The sequence below is a fragment of the Poecilia reticulata genome, linkage group LG22, assembly GCF_000633615.1.
Source record: "Poecilia reticulata strain Guanapo linkage group LG22, Guppy_female_1.0+MT, whole genome shotgun sequence".
In the NCBI taxonomy this organism is placed as follows: Eukaryota; Metazoa; Chordata; class Actinopteri; order Cyprinodontiformes; family Poeciliidae; genus Poecilia; species Poecilia reticulata.
In genome coordinates this window covers 10,713,367-10,739,253 of record NC_024352.1, presented here as the reverse complement: position 1 = coordinate 10,739,253, position 25,887 = coordinate 10,713,367, and the positions used below count along the sequence as shown (strand labels likewise).

The following is a 25,887-nucleotide window of genomic DNA, read 5'->3' as shown; positions in this document are numbered from 1 at the left end:
CACACCCCTGCTTGGTTAAAAACCAAAGAAAGCAGCTGCTTTATTTTTAACCATTTTGATTCTATTTTGCATGCTATGGACTTGATAGTATACCACCAAAACTAGTTGTATGTATTTAAATTTAACTTGCTCACCGACAAAATTGGGAATTGGATGCGTTCTCTGGAGTCAGCAAAACAACTTTAAGCATGTGAAATAAAAATTTGCTCAGGTGAAGTTTGACATTGTTACTATGCTCTTGAAATTAAGTGAAAACAGAATTTTATCATGTTTGAATTTTTTGTTTGCTCTAAGAATTTGGAAGGTTTGTCTTCGGCATAAATGTTGAGAGTTGTACAGGAAACATATTTTTCTTTGAGGAAGGAGTGTAATAAAACATCCATCCATCCATCTTTTCTCCATAGAAGCTACGTCTGGTTTAGCTGTGATACTTGAGATACCGCTGCCAACAACTAAAAGTTCTCCGTCTCATATTCACTTTTTTTAACATAGAAAGTACTCCTACATCAGTTCTTCTGTTTCCTCTTGTGTATATGCTCAAAGTTTTGTGATGGCAATGGCTGCTTGCACTGAGCCAGGTTCTGCTGGAGGTTTCTTCCTGTTAATGGGGAGTTTTTCCTCTCCACAGTCGCCACATGCATGCTCAGAATGTTTCATGTGACAGTCTGCAATCTCCTAAAAACTTTCCTGAACCTGAATAACGACCTAAAATCGAACAGGATCATATAAATGGATTAAAATTAGTTTTTAAAAAGTGCATCTGTTCTAAATCCACTCAATGCACACTACACTCGTAAAACTATCTTATTTACAAGAAAAACGATAAACTGTGAGTCATCTCTTTTCCATTCACAATTATGCACCGGTCTGTGTCGTTTCATTGCGTCGAATCCCAATGAAATGCTTTGAAGTTTGCGGATGACGTGACGCAACGGGAAAAATCCCAAATGAGGCATGAATACTTTTGCAAGGCTCTGTATAATCAAATGCGCAGCACTTCTGGCTGAACCGCAAAACAATGGAAGTCTATATTTTGTTGGAGCAAACCTTGAGCAGTTCGCTTGTTTAAACTTGTTAAGAAGGATATACACCTGTTAGAACACGACGGCTGACTCAAGAGAAAATAACCAGAGAGAGAGAGAGAGAGAGAGAGAGAGAGAGAGAGACCATTGAAAGTCGGTGAGTGACATGCCCGACAGCAGAGCGGCCGCCCACTCTCTGACAGGCTGGGTGAATCTTAATTGTGTAATGTTCATTGACGAGTCAGCACAATGCTACTGAGACCGCGGAGGAGCACCGAGCCGAACCGAGCTGAGCGATGAAATGCTCCCACCGAGGAGGACGCAGATGGACAGCTTGGTTGAGCCGCTGGTCGCCCAGTACCTCGCCATGGGATGTCAGTCAAAGGAGAACCAAAACGAAAGCATAACTGCAGACGAAAAGGGGACAGACGATATGTAAGTTCAGTCTCTTATTTAGAAACATTACAGAGGAGTTTCTGGAGAGCTTTTCTCCACCAACTGTCTGGGTTTTAAGCCTTCTGCCACAAAGCGCAAAACATCTTTTTTTTTCTTTTCTTTTTTTCTTTATCGAAGCTTGAAGAGGTGCTTAAGATGTCCCTAAAACAGAAGCGGACTGTTTCCCCAGCGTCTTTACGCACAGATAAAGCCTCAGATCTGTGCGTCAGTCTGGATTGCTTAGTTATACCTAACTTGAAACTTATTATTCCGTATTTACTGGTCATTTTAGATTTTGAACTAACTGGATGTCTGCTCTGTTTTGGTACTGGCCAGATTTAAAAGAAGGAAATTAGAACAATATGCAACCTTACGGGAGAATCTGAAGCAAACCATATTTGAAAAATAACACCAGGTGTCCACTAAGGTAACATGATCTTTGCATGTTTTGATACTTGGGTTTTGACATCGCAAAGCAGTGCTAAAAGATAACAAAACAAAAGAAAAGAAAAGGAAAAAAACAAGAACTATTTACATTTAGGCTCTAAAATACACACAAAGGCAATTTAGGATAAGAAAAGCAGAAATCTGAGTTTGGTTTGAATTTCAACATACAATCACCAGGTAGGAAGATATAAAATTGCTGCCAGTTTTCTCAAATTCTGACACCCTCCATACCTCGACTTGCTAGCAGATCAAATTAAATCTTATTCTGGTCCAGACTCATCTTAATGATACATATATTGTTTATTAAATTTGTTCTTGACCAGCTGTATGTTTGTGATTAAAAATATGTGAAAAACACAAAAGAATGACAATCACATTTTAATTTTACACTCACCTATCTTGACCTCTGCCCCACAAACCAACACATGCATTTATTCGTAACATTTTTATTGTTTGTAATTATCTTATCTATACTCACGCTATAGATAAGATGGCAAGATACAACTATAGGAAGTCCTCTTCTTCCACCGATTTACACTTGTTTTTCTTTTTTTTTTTTCTCCAAGGAGGGTGACTCCAGGATATACCCCCAACAGGTCTAGAGTTTCTCCTCCTCGCCGTCCTCACAGGTTCCACAAACCTGTCTCGTCTCCGATCATTCCAAATAAATCAGTAATGTCTCTGGGACATCTCACCAAAGCAAGCTGGGAAGAACTCATCCAGGCTTGTCTGGAGTTGTTTGGTAAGTCCATGCTGATTATTATCGCTTTGTGTTCTAGAGTTTGAGATCCCGCCTTAACGTAACAGACTGGATATGTTTTTGGTAGATTGTTGTGGAGGAACAATGGTTACAATTTTTTTTTGTTAATTTTTGGGCAGAAGCAGTCTTTCTTTTACACCTCATTTCTGAGCTTTAAGCTTAAAGCATTGCTTTATTTCTAATATTTGTTTTGCCGCCATTAGTTTGATTTTGTTTGATGTTGAAAACTATACCATCAGAAGTCGGAATGTGGAAAATGGCCATGAATGATTTTTCCATTTCTGATTTGCATTACGTTCAATGGGTAGTGCCTGCTGCTCTCAAATGGGAGACCTGTTTAGCTGTTTGACGTAGGAACCTTCTGCATTTTTGCCTCCTTTTCCCCTAACCCACAATTTGAGATGATTTCTTGCATTTTTATTGGTTTTCAAGAAGCAATGCTGTGTTTATGGTCAATCAAACTGCACCCATATGAGGTGAACCAGTTTACCTGTCATCTTCTAAGCCTCCAGCAAGGCAAACCTTTAGCTACACCCAACTGGGAAGCTGAATGCGAGAACTGGGAGTGTTTGAAGGTTTTGTGATGAAGATTGATGACTTGAATGCCCAAAGCTGAAGCTATTGTTCTTTTTTTTGTTTGCTGCCTACTGACTGGTTTTGATTTGCTTTGTTAGATGATATTTGTTTGAATGTATAGTAGCAGTAAGATCCAGTGGTTAGGCCTGTATTCAGCCTCAGGTGCTTTGATTGTGAAAAATGGTTGCATAGTTCTTTTTAGCCAGAATTACTAAAAGAAAATGACAACGGTTTGGGAAAATGGTGAATCAAACATGAAACTTACCTTGATGTGAATTCTTGTTTAAACTTCTCTCAAAATACCTGACAAAAAATGTAATTTGTAATCCGTTTTTCCGTGCTGTCAGCCATCTTTACTTGGACTGCGTGACGTCAGAACAAGAGGTCACACCTTACACGGGGTTAGTCTTCAACAGAGGTGGAATCAAACACTCACATGACAGAGATTATAATATTAGAGCACAATTGTGGAATATGTCAGAATAAAATGCAAAGTAATAAGGTAAATCTGTTTTGACGATTATATAATGTTTTGCGATCGTTTGAATTCCAACTCAAAATGTAACACTCGAATAATTAGACCATCCAAAATGCTTAGTTTAATGGCAAAGTAAAGAGTAAGTACTGTTTTGGTAAAATTTTTTAAAGAACTCTTTTATTTGGCCAATAAATTTCTTATGAGTTCCTCTCTTGGTTTGACTCTGAAATGTCTGTGGAGAGACCTAAACATTAGTAGGGAGGTTCTCCAACCTCAAAGCTTTAACATTTAAATAAAAACTGATCAAGATTTTATTTTTCAAAACTGATACTAATATATTGTTTTCTTATCTTTTATATAAAATTTCAGGCTTTACTTTTTTATTTTCTCATAATAGGCATTTCTGTAGATTTCTAAGACATGCATTTACAAATATCCATTTTGAAAGAGAGAATGAAAGCTGAGACTTCAATTCCTATTCAGTGACTGAAATCACAGAATTGGTGGTTAAGTACTGTTATAAAGAATTTGGCTTGGTTAAAAGAATTTCAGAATGTTGTTATAGAAACTAATATATTTCAGTACTTATAGGATTAAAAGCTTAGTTTTTAACTTGCATTTTGTTTTTTGTCACATGTTAAATGTTCTTTTAGTATATTGTATCTCACTTTTAGACAATCTAATCTTTGGATTTCTATTTTAATCTCAAAAGAATGGTATCTAAGCAATGATGATACAAGTAATAATAAAAATTACGCTTTTGAGAAAAAGGGAAGAAGTTTTGTGCTCAGAGATTGGAAGTCTTGGAGAGGAAAGGGTCAGCTTGCTCCAGGCACCATTCATGCATTACGTCCATTACATGGTTGTAAAGAGGATTTACTGTACCCCCCGCCCTCCAAAAAAAGGACAGTGTTGATTACGTAGGCTGCCGTTGGATCAGCCGAAGATCGTTGTCTCAATCAAGTTGTCTGGAGTGCTCTCAGAGTTATGGTGATTGTGTCTCTGAAGAGACAGCTTTCAGATGGCCGTTGCCTGGTTACGCAAATGCAGCAAAAGCAGTGGAGATGTTCTACGATGGGCTGCACATTAAATGACATTTCATAACTGCATTTATCTGCAGAAAAAGAAGAAGTGGGCTGTAATAGCAGCCTTCCTCTCTTATCAGGTTTATCAGGGAGAGAGAATTTATCAGTGAAGCTGTATGGAAAGACTTATAGATTAGTAACATGTTAGATGCTAACATGTTACATGTTTACAAAATATATATATATATATATCTCTACACAGGATATAATCTGTTTGTGCAGTATATTATGGTTGGGGTTTTCCTCAAATGGCTTTTCCTGGTAAAATGGCAAACACATCTTTTCCTCTTGGCTCACATCACACATAAACCCCCCCTGCGGTCCACAAGTCCTGCCACCTTTTTTTTTCTTTTTTTTTTTTTTTCAAATGTGAGAGAGCACACGTAAGCGCAGTTTAAAAGATTACCATTAGAAGTGCTTCAAGCTTGGCCAAACTGAAAGGTCAGCTCCCTGAACTGTAGCCCTCAGATGCCTACCAACCTTTGAAATGCAGGAACGCTGCGAGGTGTGGATCAATGGCTGACATCATCACTCCCCTCAGACCCCCACAGCACCATGAGCTGAGCTGTTCGCTCACAAAATGCACGAGAGCCTGTTTCTTTAAAAGAGAAAATGTGAGATTGTCCATGTGCTGTAGTTATCAGCAAAAGGAAATCTGTGAAAAGCGAGCTGGGAATTGTTTTCCATTCACAAGAAAGCTGTTAATGCCGGTATGTGATTCTCAATGTATAGCAAGCTTGAACAAAAACTTCAAGGCCTCGGGGTATTAACATGTAATTTAAAAATTAAGATGTACAACATGTCCTAATTTAGTTAAAACAGAAAAGTGACAAATATGCCTGATGTTGCAAATCAAAACATTTTGATTCTAATAATGATATTATATTATTATATATTGATGACCCTTATTTATTGTTTCTTTGATTTCAGTATAAGAAAAAGGAAAAAACAGCAAACGTAGAATAAACATGTTACCAGTGAATTCACATCTTGGGTAACAAAATTATGCCTTTTTGTCTTTTTGTCCTTTTCTTTATAGAATAACAGTAGTATGTCAGGAGGATATTGGCTGCCTAATTAGTCAGGCTATCTGCTCAGGGAAGCAGACCTGCTGCTTTCTTAAAGCTGTAGTTTTAAACAGTGTTTCCTTAATGAAAGAGATGGGTGGTGCTTCTGTGGTTTCCATATGATTGTCTGTGGTTTTCAAGACTAGAAGAATTTATGATATGAATTTATAAACCGTTGGGTTTGTTTTAATTGTTAGAAAAATAGCGCTGTACTGGCTGGGTTTTACCCATCTGACTGGCAGTGCTCAGCAGCAGGGGGAAGGGCAGTGCTGCATTACTCTCATTAGAATTAATCAAATTTTGGTCTGTCGACACCACAATACATCACTAATGTGTGTCAGCTGAGCTTATTGGAGAATTATTGGAGAGTGAGGTCATGAGAATAAAAGTCACCTATATTGGGTAAAATATTTATAATTTTTTATTGTAAGCAGGTTACTTAAACTCTGTCTACTCATGATTAGAAATTTACCAAGAAGACACCAGAATATTCATGATTTCCCTTTGTTGACTGATCTGTGATTTAAATATTGAAATATCTGAATGGTTTTCCCTGTTTATTAAATGCATTAAAACTAAGAACTCCCACCATTATCGTTTGTAAATTAATCAATCAGTACCATGTACGTAACTTTTTTGTGTATTTAAAGAAAATCTGATAAAGTTTAGGGCATATTCCTTTATGCACACAAGGGGAAAATGTAATTCATTTATTTTCTGTTGGAATCAAAATAACAATTCAACCTCTGACAGGAAATCTGCAGCACATTATTTTCCTTTTTGTATTTAGGGTCCTTTGAGAAAAAAAAAAAATAGAAATAAGCAGGCCCAGTCTTAACGGAAACCAGAAATTAGCCAGGTACGATTAGCCAGGTAAAGTTTGATTGGTGCTTATTGCGCAATATTATTTAAGTATTTTTAAGGTAATTAAGCTATACAAAGTTGTATGTATATGTATTAGTAACTATCAAAATAAAAAGACAAGTGGTTGTGTTTTGTGCAAACACTAATACAAAACAATAGTTGGTTTTTCATTCTTGCAACTGATACTTATTTTAAATATATTTCAGCTAATTATTTCTGCTTTTTATATACAATTATAATTTATTTTTCTCAATTTGCAATTCTCAGAGTTTGTGATCTTAATTGGAGGAAGATCATTTTAAATTTAGATCTACCCTAGCAGCTTCTGAAGCAGTTTTGACTTAAAAAGTATTTAAAAGATTGCTTTTAGTGTAATTGACAAAACGTATTCAGTACAAAAAAGGAATAAATAAACAGTACTTCCTTTCTTTCGGGTGCAATAAATTGCCACATTTTAGATATAAATGTTTGAAAACTTATTTAAGCTGTTCACATTAACTTGTTGTCTGATCACAGAATTTTTGTTCAGAGCACAAATATATCCTTTTTCCCACTTGAACCAAAACAAAACAAAGGGATCATCCCATCTGATAGCCTCTTTCAAAACAAGGAAAAGTGCAAACACGCAGGTTTGGAGCGGCTGATGAATGTTTAAGATAACCTTAAAAGCGAGCCAGTCAGAGCGCGCGCTCCTAAGTGTTTATCACCAACCACTATCACGTGGTTCCAACTTGCTGGGCGGCAGCTTTCCTAATGTTCCCATCACTAACAGACGGTCCAGAAAGGATTTCCTCCTGCAATTAACCCTGCACTGGGAGTGTTGGTGGTTGGAATGCTGTGAAGCAATTGTTTACCAGATAAAGTCATGACATCCTGTTGTAGAGCCGACACTGCAGCTGATTTCTTTATGAAGTGATAGCTCTAGAAAAACAAGCTTCTAATCATTTTGTTTGGGCAGAAGAACCTGTCAGAAATGCAACCATTTAAATACACTGAAGCTGTCTATCGGTTACATCATTTGAAACTGAGAAATCATTTAATTAATCTCTTTTACTTTCTCAATAACTCGATGGATGAGGTCATCATCCCCTCGCTTGGTTTAGACGGTAGCAGCCGCATGTTACTAACAGAAACACAGCCGATGTAGGATATGGCGGGCTAGATTAGTCAGCTGCAGCAGGAGTGGTTAGTTGCTTACAGATAACAAAGATAAGAAAGCATGTTGCCATGGTGTCTGAGGTGTTTTCAAGGTAATATGGTTTAAACGTGGCCCCCTCAGATGTCTGATGACCTTGATGGTCCCAAGGCAGCTGCAAAGCTTTTTATTCGAGCTTGTTCTCTAGATTTTCCATTTCTACAGACTTCTGATTATAAAGCTGTAGAGAACAAGGGTGAAAAAGTCCCACAGTATATCAATGATTTTCCCAGTAAACAAAGATTCTATGTGGTTAACCTCTAATTCCCTGTTTTAGCGGTTTGAAGATTTCCGGAAGATATGCTGTGTTCTGCTTTAAGCAAGACACTACAACGATTTTTTTAATGAAATTGTGTCATGTTTTGTTCACATGCAGTTTAATGCTATGTTGTGGCTGGGAAAGAATCGCTTTGTCTATGCGTGTCTCAAGATGTCAGCTGTAGCACACAGTCAAGATAAGGAACGGTGGGTCTGTTCACAAAGGGAGGAAGTTCTGCTCATGCAAGGAAAAAGGAAGTGAAAAAGGTAGTGAGACAGGCAAGCATCAGAGGTTCACACAATCAGAGGAAAAGGTAAACCTTCCGCTGCAGGGTCTGTGGATAGTATGACTAAAGCATGTGTATGAATTGTTGTTTTACCCAGTTCAAGTAACTGGGTGAAACAGTGTTTGCACTGGTGGAAAGAAATGTTCTTTTTCGCGGTAAATCTTTTTCAATACAAAGCTATTTAACCTTCCAGTTAAAGGTTTTGACAAAGAAGCCTGCTGAAGCTTTTTTCCCGTTCCAAATACTTAATAATCAAACTCATTTTTGCCTATAACGTTTAGCATGATTATGTTGATAAAACTGAGGTTGACGTTGAGTTTGTTGGTCAAATTATTTGCATGTCAATCTGATCTAAAAAAAAAAACTGTTTCATGTAAGTAAATAGTTCTTCAGTCAAATAATGAAGTATACACAAAACATGTATAAAGTTCACAGCAATTACATCGATGCATTTTTAGCCACAGACAGGGCAAATGTTTAAGATTTACATACCAGTGCAGATTTAGAAATACTGTAATTACCAGTAATGTTTTGTTTTGGTTTTATTTTTATGGAATTCTTAATCCTCCTTCTCCCACAGTAGAGAAACCCTACATCATAATGTATTTTCTGTTTTTTTTTTTTTTACAAATTAACATTTGATAGTGTGATGTGCATTTGTATTCATAGTTGGTTTTCTTCCATACGTAGTATTTTGCATGTATGTTACGAAGTTACATTTTGTCCTTCCGTGTCGAGCACACATTCATTCACACATCCACAGTTTAAACTTTCAACTCAACTTCATTTGGCTTTCTTTAAACATTTTCTTTCCTATTGCCCCTTACGATTTGTGGTGTGCATGACTCATGGTTCCCTATCAACTGATTCTCTCACTAAGCTGTGAATCTCTGCAGCTGCTCCACAGTTACCTTGAGCTCAGTACTGCACAGCTCAGTTTAGCCTGACAGCTTTTGAGGATTTGCAGCAACGTAATTCTCTTTCAAGTCTCTGATGACAGATTAAATAATGTTGTGTGACACATTTAAAACTTGTGATGCTGTTTTTTTTTTATCTTCTCCACAACTTCACCCCTGACCCATATGCTGTGTTCTTTGATTGTCATGATGGTGTTTGTTGACAAATGTTCTTTAACAAACGTCAGCGGTTGACACAAACGTGCTGAATTTATTCTAGGGCTGGCCGACATAGCTAAAAAATGTATCACAATATAAGGATTTCATATTGGTCGATATCGATTATAATTATCGATTAGCCTTTTGTTTCAAATATCTGAAATACTGCCATACCGGTGACGTGATCTTACCTGTTTTACTGTTTTTCTGTTGCACTCATTTTCTCCTTTCACTACATGCCGTTGTTTATTATTTTTAAGCAATTATGAGGCATGGTGGCAAAACCTGAAACTGCTGCTGCACGTTACTCAAGAGGTTGTTGCTAGGTAACCAAATACGTGAGTGAGTTAGTTATGTCACCCATCTTGCGTAGCTGATCTTGAGAAGTTGAGCAGATAAAGCCTTTGCTTTGTCTACTGCCCCCAGAATACTGTGCAGGTCGGGATCAGAGTTTAGTGGAACTATTGACATATTATCTATCAATATTGATCACATGTTTATTGCTATATATATTGTTATTGATTTATTTCCCTGTCCTAATTTATATTGAGATTAATTCTGACACATCTGGACTCTTAATTAGGTGACTTCTTAAAACAGTTGGTTGCACTTGATTTTATTTAGGAGTCACACTGTGAAGGGTCTGAATACCGATGCATGCCACACTTTTCAGATTTTCTTTTTACTTGGGGGGGTGTGAAATCAAGTCTTTCTCCTTTCACCATTATGCATTACTTTGTGTATATCACATAAAAAACACTTTAATAGATCTGTAGTTTGTGGTTCTAATGAGCTAAAATGAGTGTGAATATTTTTACAGAGTTCTGTAATGATTAATGAACCGTGTGAGTTACATATGTCACCTGTTGGAAAGGAACTAGTTTTTAACTGGAAGATCTAGTTCTGCAAAATGCAGCAGAGAGTGAAGTAAACCAGAAGATAATATGGTGTTATGGTAAAGGTGTCTGAAAGTATTTGATTGGAAGTACACCAAGATTAAGTTGAGAAAATTAGAAGGTTTTAGCAGAAGATGACAAAATCCACAGTGTAAGAGATGAAAATGAAATGATGGTGCAGCATTTTGTTATGATAATGTAAGCACTTCTTTTAAAGGGGAAATAACTTTTAGTTTAAAAAATATGTTGACCATTACTTATAGACTGGTGATTTTTTTTCTCAAAGGATTGAATTTCTATCCTAAATTGTTTCTATGTTCTTCAAATGGCAGTCAAAGTAAAAAATATTTTTGACATCTGTACAGACAGCAATTTGTTCACACATGTGTGCTCTCTTCTCTCGTTTGGCTTAAGAATAGGCATAACTTAGCAACATCACAATTCTATGACGCTGGTTTGGTACATACTCCGTCACTGATAAAATGTCTTCTCTGATTGCACTTTTTTTTCTCTCTCTTTTCAGATGCAGATGGTTGTGTGAGGAAGACCAACCACGTGCTGAACATCACCCTGACCATGCATCGTCTCCTCATGTCCTCCAGCGACCTGCTGGACAAACTCATCAATCTATATCCTTTAGCAGTCCACCAGCAGCATGCACACTGCGCCTTTGTCTCTTGATTCAAACAGTCCTTGGTATGAGCAGAAAAGTGAGCATACGACCGGTTCACTGGACCCGCTGAGGGCTCGGTTGTCAACAGCAACGCACAGTCAAGCTCATTCCTGGCTCAAATCTTTCAGCTGTCAGTGTAAAGCTTGATGGGCAAGTGGCCTGCTTTCTCTCTCTGTACTCCATTTTGCATTCATTTCTTCTCTCAGAGCAACTTTGCTTCACTAAGGCTTGCACCTCATTCATTCAGTAACAGGGAGGATACTACCTGACTCTTGTTGGTCTCCTTTAATATGTTTGATTACACTCTTTTCATTTGCACTCATTCACACCCAGAAGACAATTTTTTTCTGTCTTTTGATGGTAGTGGAGTGCCTATAATTTTAGCTTCTCTTCAAAGAAGAGACAATTGCGTCACAAACCCCTGAACAGTACCTTACTTGGGTTTCAGGTGTTAATTACCTCTGCCTCTGATCTACTATATTTAGACACAGACCCTGCTGCTTGAAAAGGCCACTGGTCACAGAAACCCTCCATCAGTTCACACGCACATGTTTCTTTTAAAACCCTCTCATTCTGGGATAAAGACCAAAAAAGATACAAATGATCAATTCTGGATCAAGAAAGAGCCATGGGGTGTCATTGACTGTCCCAATCGCTGCCTAACCGTGTGAGTGTCTTCCGTTCCAATAATGCAGTTAGCCTTTACGTGTTTCTCAATGGGATTTCAATAAAGAGCCAGTGACTTACAAAAAGTACTCACACACCATATTTTTCATTCACATCTTAATATGCCACAGCTGCATTGTTTTTAATGTGGTTTGCAAGTAAAAATATGTAAAATGTGACATGAAGCCTCCTTTACTTTAATGCTGTTAAATAAAAATATACCTTTTAATGTTATGTGATGGTGTCAGAGGTTTTTTTAGAGGATATTAATAGACAAAACGCAACTTAGAGACCAAGAGCCACCGCACAGATTGCAGGGGAAAGTTGTGGAAAACAATATTCAAAGCAGGGTTAGGTTATAAAACAACTTCTCTAGCTTTGGATATCTGAAAATAAAAAGAGTACGGCACAGCTGCAAACCTGACTATCCGTGACTAAACTGATAAGACAAGGCAAGGAGAGCCTTCGGGTGGAGATTCAGCTTCCAACAAGAATAATTGAGATTGATTGGTAATTATTATAGCATATTCAAGCATTAGAATGGCCTAGTCAAAGTCATTAACTTGAATATTGATGTTGACAGTTGCTCTCTATTCATTCTGACTGAGCTTGAGTGATTCACCAAAGAATTCAGTTGACAAGACTTAACCCTAGGGACCTGCAGCTGCAATTACAGGAAAAGGTGGCTCTATAAACATTTTGACTCAACGAAGCTAAATACGAAAGCACTCTATACTTTTCAATTTTTATTAGTTTAAAAATTAGGAATCCATTTATTATATAACTTTTAATGCAGAAATGTGCCCTACTTTGAGTTAGTCTACCACATAAAACCCCCTGTAAAACAAGCTGACGCTCTTGCAGCGTTCTGCAGCAGAGTGTCAGCAAGTTCATGAGCAGTGAATACTTTTGCAAAGCTCATTGGTGTGAGAATGGAATGGTGGCTGTTTCCTGTAAATAAATCAATGGCGTATTGTTTTGGTAAGCGACATGTGCAACGTGAAGGTTATCCACAGCACAGAGACAATAATTACACTGTGGGTAGACATTGCTGGTTTAAATATCTCCTGTGTCCTGACACCAAACAATGGCTTTCAGCGATTCTGCGTTGCTTTAGACATGGGCTGTGTATTTTCTTTGTGCAGTTTGCTGTTCACGTTCCCTTGCATGCCAGAATGATTCATTTGGTGATGCTCATTGGAGTTACAGATGCCTCCTCCCACATGACCAAATGACACATGTGTTTGCATTTTGGTTCACTGGGCTAAGTTCATAATAATGAGTTTGATCCCCTGCAGGTAAATCATCCGTGTGCTCAGTATTTACTCAAAACATACCTGTCATGCTGGGCATCTGTATATTCTATTGAAAAACAAGCAAAATTAAATTGTTAGTTCCTTATCTGCTGCTTACTTTTAAAACAGCTCTGGACAATGATCAGCCAGCAGAATGCCAGAGGATATGCTACCTCATCAGGTCAGTGTAGCACGTGCCCTCTAGGTTCAGATTAAAAATTAACTCGTTTTCCATCAGTTACATTGTTGCCTTTTCTAACTTGCAGACATTGGATTCAGGAATTCTGGATGATGTTCCGCTTGCCCCACAGCTTGTCCGACAGCCTGGACGACTTTCGTGATCTGCTCAGAGAACACAGACAGGAGCATCTTTGCTCTCTCCTAGAGACCAAATGGATGTAAGTGTTAATTTCTTACCAGCTGGCCAACTGCGACATGAAGCCGACACGACTCCCAGTCAGTTTGCTGCAGTCATGAAATCAGTCACGATCCAGAGCAAGGAACAGAAAGCAGTTTCACCTTGTGGTTGCTGCACAATTCCAGCAGCGTGTGACTGCATCCTGACTAGTACATTTCTAGCCTGATTACTTTAGAGCATGATTAGTCGATATTCACTATGACATGAATTATAATTATATCTTAAATAAAATGTTTTTCTCCACAGAGCTCTCTTTTGTGGTGCTGTTTTAGGATCAAGAGTCTGTTAGTTTTAAGTGGGCTGCTATGTATGGCTGGTCAAGGCAGGTTATTTTTGCCAAGACGTCACCATTTGGTCTTCAATTTAATTTAATTTTCCACATTTAAGGATACACTGACCGTCTTGTAATGAAATTCCAATGATCTGTGATTCCAGAAAGTTGTCAGATAATTATTAGCCAGATTAATTAGGAAGTAGGTTATGCTGTCAGTTTCACTTTTAGTTTCAGACAACTGTCATGACTAAATGACTGAAGTTTCTCTGTGGGTCTGGCACAATTTTAAGCAGTGTGAACAAAAGGTTTAAAACAAAACAGCTTCTTTTTCCTTTATAGCTCCCCCACATTGAGGCCTACGTCTGTTTGTCTCCTTTTCATTCTCCTCATATTTGACATCCACAAAATGGTTAATGTTCATTTAATTTCAAATAAGTAATTTGCTACATTTTTGTGGCATGTAGTGAGATTAAAAATATGGCTGTCAAGAAAATAAGTCAAAACAAAGTTGCTTGTTATTTGTAGAGATTTTAGTCATTTTGATTTACTTATTTTGTGAAAAATGTGTCAAATGTTTTGGTCTAAAAACTGCTAGCAGTAGGCCTGGCCTAGATTGAACAGTGCACTTTTAATTAAATCAGCAGTGGTTTTCACACTTTTAAAGTTACCACCTCTGTTTCACGCTTACTGATGTGGATATGTTGTGTTGGCGTTTTAGAAATGAACGAGAACGGTCGTGGAAAGCCAGCCAGAAGATTCAAGCTAACTATAGTAAAAAGAGGAAAGTTTCTCTTCTTTTCGATCACCTGGAACCCAGTGAGTTGGCTGATCACCTCACTTTCCTGGAGTTTAAATCCTTCTGTAGAATATCAGTGAGTATGTGCACTCATATGAACTTAAACTACCCCTCTGGCTATATGCTTCACACTTTAGCTTGATTGAAAATACTCTTTTGCAAACCCTAAATAATTCCCCGCGTGGGAAATCCCTTACAGTTTCCATACAGCAACTGATGGTCCTCTCTCTGCTCTCTCTGTCAGTTTGTAGACTATATAAATTACATTCGAAGCTGCTGCATGAAGGACATCCCTGTGCTGGAGCGTTCCATCGCCCTGTGCAATGGGATTTCCCAGTGGGTTCAGCTGATGGTGCTGAGTCGGCCAACAGCTCAGCTGAGAGCTGAGGTTTTCACCAAGTTTATCCACGTTGCAAAGGTAGTGGTTAACTCAACCCCCACTGCTACTTTTATAGTACCAGAACTCGAGACACTTCCTCTTTGCATCATCCGGTCTGCTATTGTTAACATGAATGACATGAGTGATTTTATTAAAAAGTCAGCGCAGTTGCTACAGGTAAATAGCTTTTGAATAGCTTTTGAACTTTGCTAACTGTGGATGATGTGACATCCACACCTCAGGTAGGAAAATCTGTCTGATGGACAAATGTGGCCCTTATGGAAAAGTGGCAAGATATTTGAATTGTTGCAGGAAAGCGTATCTGCCATATCAAGATCACAAATGTGGCAGAATGTATAGATAAAACTACACCATTAACAAACTTTTAAAACATTGATAAACAGCTATCTCTGCATTTGGTGAATACTCCTTAAAATTAAATATTGAAATTTATTTGACTTGGCTTTATTTTTGAATGACGAAATTGTATTTACTTAAAGAGACACATAAATAGTTATATCCTCCTGACTACCAGTAGTTCATTTTTGTCCTCTGTAGAGGACATTTCTAAACTTGAATATCTCCCACCCCCTGCATTCTACTGAATTAATTCCTTGTGGTATCTGGAGAGGACATTTAGGGCTTTTCAATGATACCACATGTGAAGGGGTGGGACTTTTGTACGTACCTTTTTCTAATTCATAAAAATGGTGTTTATCAGTAATTACACATTTTATGGGAAGAGACAAAGTAAGTGCATAAAACCTTTTATTACCTTAGAAAGACTGTGGGATTTTAAAAAAATGGTGATTGGACAATATTTTTTTTCCTGGTAGTCAGGAGGATAGCGGGCCAGATTTGGGCCTTAAGCTTGACACGTGGTCTATACCATGACACACGGTGGTGGCAGCATCATGCTGTGGGGTGGCTTTTCATCAGCATGAACAGGGAAGCTGGTTAACGAAAAGAGGATGGAACTACACATTTCTCATTTTGAAAATGATGTGTAATTTCCATGCCGTTTTCACAGTGGTTGCACATCATGTTGCATTGGTCTGTCGCATACAGTGATTAAATACAGGGAGGCATGTGGTTATGATGTGGCAAAATGTTGAAAGGTTCATGGGTTTGAAAGGCTCTGTATTCTGCAAATTCTTCACAATAATATCAATCTAGCATATTAATGAGCAAAATTTTTAACAAACAGAAAAAATATTAAGTAACTGAAGTAGTCAAACGAAACTAACACGGCAAGGAGTTTGGTGTCCTGAAAAATTGAAAACCGACTTGTGATTGCTGTCGCTCACCAGACCGAGCTTGTTAAAAGCTTTCCAAAGGGAAGTTGCCTACAGCCTGCTGAGAAGTGATACACTAGCATCAGGGAGCCGTTAGGCAGCCTTGTACTCTGGTGGACCTCTCACGCTGACAGTAATGCACCAGACTGCTGCTGCTCATTGCTGTCAACCTCGAAACCCATGGGTGTGGAAACGAATTTCACACCATAATGCTTCAGTGACAGCACAAATTAGAAAACTGAAAAGAGGGAGAAAAAGGGCTTCCAAAAAAGAGTGAGATATCAGTGTGCAGCAAGAAAAAGACAACAATATATGTGGCTTATGTAACATCAGTGTTGAGAGTTATATAACAGGGCTACCTGGAACAAATTTAATTGTGCGTGTTTTTTATCCGCCGATGTGAATTCACTGATACGTGTGTTTTGTGTGTGTGTGTGTGTGTGTGTGTGTTTTTCCCCTAGTGTCTACATCTTATGCACAACTACAACACACTAATGGCAGTGGTGGGAGGGCTTTGTCACAGCTCGATATCAAGATTGAAAGACACCACATCACATGTACCCAATGAGGTCACCAAGGTAATGCTTAAAGAAGGCGCATAAAGAAAAAATGCCTCAGATCAAATGTTTTCCCATGAACCTAAACTGTGTAAAACAGCTCTGACTTGTAATTTAATAACTATGCAAATCGCCGGTCTTTTGGCTAAATTTATGTGATATTGTATGTAACATTGCACAGTGAGGTTGAATTTCTTCTTGCATGCACATAATACTGCATCACACAGCTGCTAATCTGTTTTGCAAGTTTTCCAGATTGTAGTTCACAACAGGGGTATTCATTCCCATGACTGAAAAATAAAATATGCAAAAAAAAGCTAAAGACAGTACGAGGAAGCTTCTGACGGTGTCCACCCAAGAAAAAAACAAACAAACAATAATACCAATGTCTGCAGCTTGAATTTTAATCAATCAAGTATTTCTACAAGGATTTGACTGGTGAGGAAGACAAAAATCAGGAGAAATGTGTGAGATCAGTTACTTAGGGATGTAAAATATGGGCACACCAACAAGAAATTTAAAGACACGTTTTAGCAAAGACAGTTCGACGGTTATTCACCACAATAGCAAATGGCCACATGCAACAAAAAACTGGTATTTAAAAAATGGCAGCATTTAGATCACTTTTTGTGATTTCTGTTTCTGCTCTAACCAGTGACTACTCCAGTGAGCACAGGCATGAGTGAGCATGTTTTTCCATATTTAACATGTACGGGTTTGACTACAATAATGTAGCTCAATCTCGAGGTATAAAGTTAAAGTTCCTCTTTTTAAGAGAGGTGTGGCTGCAAAGACATTTTTAACATCAAAAACTGGTTTTGAAATTGTCTGCTTTGAAAAACAGTCAAATGGTGCTCTAATTAATTTTTGTTTTATATTTTTTGTATTTATAGGGTTAATGACTGAAACATGGTATTTGCTATATAAATTGCCAGAGGAACAACAGCAGCCTAACCACAACGTTTTGTTAAAAAATACCACAGAAATTAAACATAAAAAATAAGAAAGGAGGCACAGAGTGAGCTTTCTGGGACAACTGAAGAATTTGACCAACACTTAGCAAAACATATCAGCAATCCTCCGATACTTTGAAAGATGTAATTTCTTCCAGACAATGATAAGCTAGAGATCTAAATAGACATGTCCCATAAAAGGCACCAGATTAAATCCACAGCATAACCACAAAATCTACCATGACGTGGAGCTTGCCGGGTCTTATGAAGTTCTTCTGTGCTGTAAACCTAAGGTTCACTCTCCATTGCGTGCTGTGGAGCATGAGAGTCTGCTTACTGTTTGAGGAAGCTCAAATCTTCTGTGGTGAGAAATTGGTGGTTGTTATCATAGTGCATATCTGGGTCCTGTGTGCGACGTGAAGTCGCCCAATAGCAGAAAAACAGTCAAATGCTAAATAAACTCACTAAATTTATTACCTGCTGTGGTAAAATAATATCCTCCATGCCCAGGTTATTTTCTGCACAGAGATTGGAATCCCATGTGATCCCCATTAAATAGGGCTCCAAGATGGAGAGGAGGGCCCACACCCCCAAATTGCGCATACACACCGTTTGCTGAAAGACTAGGGATAGTAAATCTTTTTTTTTATTCTGCTGTTCAAAAATGCAAAGAGAAGTCTTTGGAATAAGGGGACCAAGAAAGACACAAAAGAAAATACTGTGTCAGCCTATCAGGAAGGCTCAGTTTCATCTTTCCTGACACATTCATGAAAATACTGATGATGTTTCCTCCAAGCTGATGATGGATGGAAAGAAACTCCCCACATATGGGAAATAGGTTTTGGCGCCTGTGCGTAAAGGTTGAGGAAACATTCTAGTGAAGTGACAATAGCCGTCATGGTAGCATCTGGAAAAGCTGCATAAAAACCTATTTGGTGAGAACAAAGCACTGAAAGGAGGTTTTCTAAATATGCTGTGATTCAGTGATGTTTGAACAGACAGGGAGATCCTGAAAATCATTGGGATGTCTTAATATGAAGTGAATAGGGCCTGAGATACCAAATTCAGACGAAAACATGAAAAAAATGGCCATGTACATCTGCCTATGTTGTATTTACATGGGGCAGCAGTCATTGCACATTATCGGGTATGCCCCTGGACAGGTTGCCTGTCCATTAAATGTCCAACAGTGTACAGAATATAAATAATAAAACCCTTTTAGTGTTCATCATATTGTTCTTACTTAACATTTAAGGTTCAAATATACTCCAGTGTATTTTACATCTGAATCTGTTCCCCAGGTACTAAACGAGATGACGGACCTGCTGTCCTCCTGCAGAAACTATGACAACTACAGACAAGCTTATAACAAAGTGACGGGTTTTAAAATCCCAATCCTCGGTGTCCATCTCAAAGACCTTATTTCAGTCAACGAAGCCATGCCAGACTATGTGGACGACAACAAAGTGAATGTCCAGAAGCTCCAGGCACTCTACAACCACATTAATGAGCTCATTCAGCTGCAGCAGATCCCGTCCCAACTGGACGCAAATAAGGACCTCGTTCATCTGTTGACGGTAATGAACCTCTCAGCAAAACTTTGAATATTAAGACTGTGTGAAATATTGCGCAGTGTGATGTGATTCACTAAGTTGTAGACACATACATAAATGAAAATGAGCCTGTTACAGCATGCAGTTTGTTATGTGTGGGTGTGATGAGAGCCCATGATCTATGAGTGTGTGGGTATCGAGCTGAATGTGAATGAGACCGAGTTCAGATTGCTGTATTGTTGTGTTATCTCTGCGTTTTATTCGCACTCAAAGGACAGAATGCCCATGAGACATAACGATTGTCCTGTGAAACCGAATTTCCCCTTAACACAGCATTTAATTCAAGGAGAAATCCTGGCGTAGGGGCACATTCTTTTCTGTTTACCTCTCATGTGCTCATGTTGTTCTCTCGCACAGTTGTCCTTGGACCTCTACTATACTGAGGATGAGATTTATGAGCTGTCTTACGCACGGGAACCAAAGAACTGTAAAGCACCGGTGAGTGACACCTCATGCTAATCTCAGGTGCATCACTTAGAAATACGGCCGCGGTCAAACTTACAGGAACTTACTGGTAAAGTCTTAAAAGCTCTTTGCACTCTCTTTGGAGGTGTGTGCGACACAGTTTTCTGATTTTCTACTGGATTTAGATCTGAGAACTAAAATGTTTATGGAAAGAACTTGATTTAGTTAATCATAAACCATTTTCTGTGTTCGCTTTCTCCACATTTTTAAAGCTTCCTTCATATCTTTGAACTAATTTGCAAATATTCCAATGAAAGTAAAAGAATATTAGCCAGTTTCATTTATTCATCCTGTCCTTTGGGGACTTTAATCCAGGAAAGGAGATTGCTAGTCTAAGTAGGATTTCTTGGTCCTAGTTTGAATATTGTTGATGTGAAATTAAATTTTTAAAAATTGCATTTCCAAGAAATTTACTTTGAAAACACTGAAGAATGACACCAGGTTGGCCTGAAAATCAACAATCTTGTGTTTTTTTTATAACTTTGTGGAGCACTAGTAGCTTAGTTTAGTCTGACAACTAAAAGTTACTTTGCCACACAAAAGATTATAAATATTATTATATTATAAGATTATATTATATTATAAAGGTTTTTGGTTGGTAAAGGACACATTAGTTTGCACAGTCATTGTGTTCATTTAGCTGTCCTCTGCTGAGACACCCAGGAGCTACTACTAAAATGTATAACTGTTGCTCGATGTGAGCATAATGTATGTGTCAAATATTGTTTCCTTCTTCAAGTAATTTTTTTTAACAATATACATAAACCTTTTTTTTTTTTTTAATAGCCAGCAACCCCCTCCAAACCTCCAGTTTATGTGGACTGGGCTTCAGGAGTGGCTCCTAAACCCGATCCTAGAACCATCAGCAAACATGTGCAGAGGATGGTAGATGTAAGTGCTTCTTTTTTTTAAACTGCACATCCGCATGCGTTCATTTCAGCAGTCTACTGCTGCAGCTAAAGCACACCGACATCATTATAACAACCGTCCTTTCTTCTCGTCTTCTACAGTCTGTGTTTAAGAACTACGATCTAGACCAGAACGGATTTATTTCTCATGACGACTTTGAGAAAATTGCTGCAAGCTTTCCTTTCTCCTTCTGTGTCATGGACAAAGAGAAGTGGGTATTTGACAGGTTGCACCTCTTTTTTGTTTGGTTCATTTCTCCTTCAGAGAGAAGAGGAAGCAAAAGTGATATCTGTTGATGAACATAGCAACAGGAAGCGTAAAATAGATGCAGAAGGAACCAATAAACACCTTATAAATAGTCACATGAAAACCCAAGCAGCTCATGTTCCTACTTTTAATAACATATTAGATGAAGTAGATGAGTTGGTGTAGATATTAATAGAACGTGCATATAAAAGGAATTATGTGGAAAATACATTAAAAAGAGGTTTACTTTTAAACACTGTATCATTTGTGGATGTTTGTTCTTTTTTTTTGGTTTTAAAGGAAAGGTCTTGTAAGCAGAGAGGAGATCACGGCTTATTTCATGCGAGCCAGTGTTATCTGCTCCAAACTGGGCCTGGGTTTTGTTCACAACTTTCAGGAAACAACTTACATGAAACCCACTTTTTGTGACAACTGCTCAGGGTTTGTAAGTAAACTTTACAAAAAAAAACAAAAACTTGTTTTCAATAGCATGACTAAACTTGGTGATTTTCTCTGTTTTGTTGCATCCATTTATATGTTTTCTTTCTTGCATATTTTCAGCTATGGGGTGTCATCAAACAAGGATATAGATGCAGGGGTAGGTTTTATCTCCGTCTTGTTTCACTCCACCGTGTCTATCTTTGACTAACTGTCGTGTTTAGAAACACAGAGGTGCATGCATTTTTGTAGTGGGGAGCAGGTGAGGTGAGCTGTGGTTTTTTTGAGTTGCATTTTGCGAACTGAACCCTGCAGCACAAGAACAAAGTACAAAAAAAAAAAAAAAAAAAGAAAGACTCTTGTACTCTGAACAATAGATTTTCCCCCTCCCCCGTCCTGCAGAAGATCTGAAAGAAGTATTTGTTTGCTCGGCTGTAGGCTTGCACCGGTCTGAGAGTTGCATTTGCAGAAGAGATAGTGTTCATTGAGAAGTGGGATGTCAGTTCGTTGATGTGAGGTGAACTTCCTGCTCTGACATGTGCATTGTTTTGGTCTGCTCAGACTGCGGCATGAATTGCCACAAGCTGTGCAAGGATCAGGTGGCGTTCGAGTGCAAGAAGAACACACGATCGACCAACGCCGTGGACAGTCCAACACCAAGCTCCACTCCGATTGCATCAAGCACCTCAGAGGGTGGGTTTTTTCTGATTGCGTTCCCAGCAGAGGCGGTCTAATTTTCATAACACGTTTTTACTTTCACTACTAACTGTGAAAGTAAAGCTCTGCTGCATGTGCCATCTGGTGGCCAAGACTTTTCAGCTTATTTCCTTATCTCAAAAACGCAAACTATTTCCTGAAATCACTGTCGGCCAGACTCCATATGAAGCTAAAAGTCACAATTTACATTTCTGAGTTAAGTTCCCCGCAACTGAAACAAAACAACTGTTGAGTTCAAGGTCTGCTGTGAAGGTAATTTCCCTCCAGCTGTCATTGGGAACTGGTTCGCTTACAGTAATTTTTAAAGCTGCCCACCTTCTGCAAGAAAGCTACTATTTTCAGAACAGGTTAACTTTCAGTTTTACTTAATATGAACTTACTTGCCAAGAGATAACTTTAAAATGTGTGGGCTTGTATCTGATGCACTGTTTTGCCACATTTATCTAGCTAATCGTGACGTACGGAGCTTAGTCATTTTGTTTTGTGGTGTTTGATGTCCTTTAAGATGTGAAAGTGATATAGCACCACAAAACAAAGAAAAAAAAAGACAATGTTGCACTTTATATTTTTCTATTTGAAGAAATTAACAATAAGATGGCTCTCCTTAGGTTCAGAAGAGTGTCCGTTCCCTTACCCGTCAGATGGGAGGAGGGACTGGAGCCCAGAATCTCCAATCACCCCCAACTGGAGGCCTGCAAGAGTCCACAGCTACACCCAGACAGAGGGACCTCACTTATCCTCGATGACGCCTGAAGCCAGCCGCCTTCAGTCGTCTCTCCTAATCCCCGTCCCGCCCATCCTCCCCTCCTGCCCCAGCCCCCTGCCTTTGAGAAAACAACGATACTGTGCCAAGTGGGAGAACAGAGCCTCCGTCTTGCAAAAACCCAAAGAGCCAGTGGAGGAGAGCAAATGCACTTATGAATCTCTGGAATATGTGAGTATGAAATTTATGCCTCGCCAACTTTTAAAGCAGGACATTTATAGTATGTAGCTAAAACCCAATCTTTACCGTTTTATTTTTCCTTTCAGGAAAACCTGAGACTCCAACAAGACAATGAGGCACTACGTGAGAAACTCAGGGAGACGAAGTTGGAAGTGGAGAAGATGAAGTCATATCTGAAGAAACATGCTCTTCATCCTGTGGAGGAGGACTCCTCCTCTTAGATATAAGCCTCTGATGAGAGACTGTTGCCAACGCCCTATGGTGGAAGATGTTAATTTTAATTTATTGATCATGGACAGTAGCGTGTTTTACAAGAAAAGGTGCATCTCAATAAATTGCAATATCATTGAAAAGTTTATTTAAATCATCTAAGTGGCAGGGAAACTGATTAATTATACACAGAATTTCCACATATTACCTATTAATTTTGGGAATTGTGGCAATAAAACCCCCAAAATTCAGTGTCTGTCAATAAAGTTTTTTTTTTTTTTATAAACAGGAATGTTATGGAATGGCTTAAGCAGTCATGTGCCATCATTTACCTAACAGACACTCATTGAGACATTTAAGGTAATTCACTGAATGTAATTTCTAGTGAGTCCACAAACAACAGGAAATAACGGAGGCCTGAGACACAAAGCCTGTTTCAAAGCTTTGGAGAGTTTTGCGAGATGCTGTGCCGCCATACACACACACATATCACTTTGTGTTTTAATATTCTGTGCAATATAGCTTCACTTTTTGAACTAATTATGTGTTTCATTTTGTTGAGATGCACCTCTGAGCTGAGAGTCGGGTGACTTGGTATAATGTGATGAAAAGTGAAATTAAGTTTTAGTGCTGATCGTGTTTGGGTTGTCTGAGACTACATTGCAGGATGAAGCAACAGTTTGTGAATGATTTTCGGTGGCATGCATCAGAATTAAGCTACATTATGAAAACAGTTTAAACAGTTATGACCAGGCATGGGCCAGTTTGAGATTCTGATACGTTAATGCTGAGTAAAAATGTATTAGGGGAAAAATACTGAACTGAACTGTGAAACAGGATAAAAATCTAAAATGTTTTCCTTCATTTTAAACAACAATACAACAGTCACTCTTACTGTTGCCAAAATATTGAAACATATCGATTACAGTGTTTGAGAAAGACCCTAAAGATATGTTAAAAATTGCTCCATGTTGGATCCTTAAACATCTGAAATATGTCCATCTATTTAAATTACATTTAAATAGTTTTTAAATGTTTGTCATTGTTGTAGCTCTGGTTCAGGAGTTTCTGTGTTATTAACTGCGACAAAACTACATGCCTAGAGGTCACCTCTCTGTGTCAGCCTTCAAAATCTGCTCCTGAACTGACTTATTGCATCTTGTTTAGATATTTGTGTTACATAATCAACGAGCATTTCTTTCGTCATGGGAAAGTGCAGAGCTTTGGCATGAAAACTTAAATTATATTTGCAAAACATGTGTTCACAACACATGAAAGCTCTAGGGTTGCATGGCAGAATTGTCAAATACTAACTTATTGACAAAGTTAGATTTAACTACCTGCGTTTCTGTAAAACAAATATGTATTAGTTCTTAAACAAGTAAATTATTAAGTTAGCTTTCTTGTTATTTTGCATAATTGTTTGGGATATTTCCAAACTGCAGAATTTGTCTTTCTGCTAAGCAAGGAAAGACTGGAGTAGCCTTCTTTCAGCTAACTGACCAGCAGTGCTCAGCAAGTGAGGGGAGGGAAGTGCAGAGATACTTTATGTTCCAAACAAACTAGAAAGACTTCTGGGGATTTTGAACAGAAGGAATGACTGGACAGAAAAATACATCGATTTCAAAACCTGGTAGCGGTAACCGGCCCATGCCTAGTTAGGACAGGTGAGCTCTTTTCTCATAGGAGCGAGTATTTCTCACATCTGGTGAAACGTTTCATTGTTTTTGTTTTTTTTTTGCCTCTGTCAAAACCCATGAAAGACAGGCCACGATCCTATCAGCAAGTGCAGTATTTAAGAAAGCACAGCAAAATGTGTTTGATCAATTCTTGATCAGTTAGTGAACTTAAATATTTATGTTAAACATAATAAAGCAGAAAGCGGTTGCTGCATCAAGAAAAACGTGTGCAGCAGGAAGCATGTGACAGATAAGTTACTACCAGCGACAATAAAAGGCCGCCGTATTTTATCTCCATTCTAAAAAAAACGGGCCACTCCGATCTCCAGAACTGTTGTTGCTTTGTATTACATTTTTTTCCCTTTTCATTGCATTGCTAATATTTATTGTCTGAAACACTACCTAGTTCTTATACTGCATAAGAATTTCTTTTTGTACACGATAGTGGTACTTTTGCTGACTTATTTATGCCCCTGCACAACTGCCTTTTTTTGTTGTGTAGCTGTATCATTTATTACTATGTGGTCTACTGTAGCAGTGTTGTACTGTGAATGATGGTCAAGATCCATGTTTTTGAATTGTGCCTAATGTACTGTAAATACAAGGTATACGCATATTATGCCATATCAGTTATGTCTAGTTTAACCCCCACCCAACCTGTATTGTTCTCTTATTGTTCTAATAAAAAATGTGCACTCTGGATTATAACGTAGCTCCAGTGTTACCTCATGTGGCCATCGGGGGTCAGCAAAACCCCATGAGAACAGGCATCTTGCCTCTTTGTGTTTGTTGATCTTCATTCTACCTGTTAATTGGAAGTTTCTTTATATATATGGCTCTCCAATTAGAGGTATGTGTATTTAACTAATTGTACCA

General features: G+C 38.3%; 1 protein-coding gene across 1 annotated transcript; it reads left to right on the top strand.

The window, feature by feature from the left end:
• Positions 1–1,160: 1,160 nt before the first annotated feature.
• On the top strand, positions 1,161–25,719 carry LOC103458502 (RAS guanyl-releasing protein 1). Its single transcript, XM_008399353.2, has 17 exons — positions 1,161–1,457; positions 2,471–2,646; positions 11,009–11,114; positions 13,238–13,300; positions 13,386–13,517; positions 14,530–14,683; positions 14,852–15,025; positions 16,743–16,859; positions 19,093–19,368; positions 19,762–19,842; positions 20,656–20,760; positions 20,880–20,989; positions 21,325–21,469; positions 21,586–21,622; positions 22,024–22,155; positions 22,788–23,113; positions 23,209–25,719. Exons 1-17 carry the CDS (start codon positions 1,324–1,326, stop codon positions 23,341–23,343), a joined length of 2,403 nt encoding a protein of 800 aa, XP_008397575.1. The 5' UTR covers positions 1,161–1,323; the 3' UTR covers positions 23,344–25,719.
• The last annotated feature ends 168 nt before the right edge of the window (positions 25,720–25,887 follow it).

What these genes read in the sequence shown, in the direction of transcription:
- LOC103458502 (XM_008399353.2), top strand. Translation starts at nt 1,324, where the DNA reads ATGCTCCCACCGAGGAGGACGCAGATGGACAGCTTGGTTGAGCCGCTG. An exon ending in AGTTTATCCACGTTGCAAAG is followed by an intron (nt 15,026 to 16,742) that starts GTAGTGGTTAAC and finishes TTTTTCCCCTAG; the next exon opens with TGTCTACATCTTATGCACAA. An exon ending in ACCTCGTTCATCTGTTGACG is followed by an intron (nt 19,369 to 19,761) that starts GTAATGAACCTC and finishes TCTCTCGCACAG; the next exon opens with TTGTCCTTGGACCTCTACTA.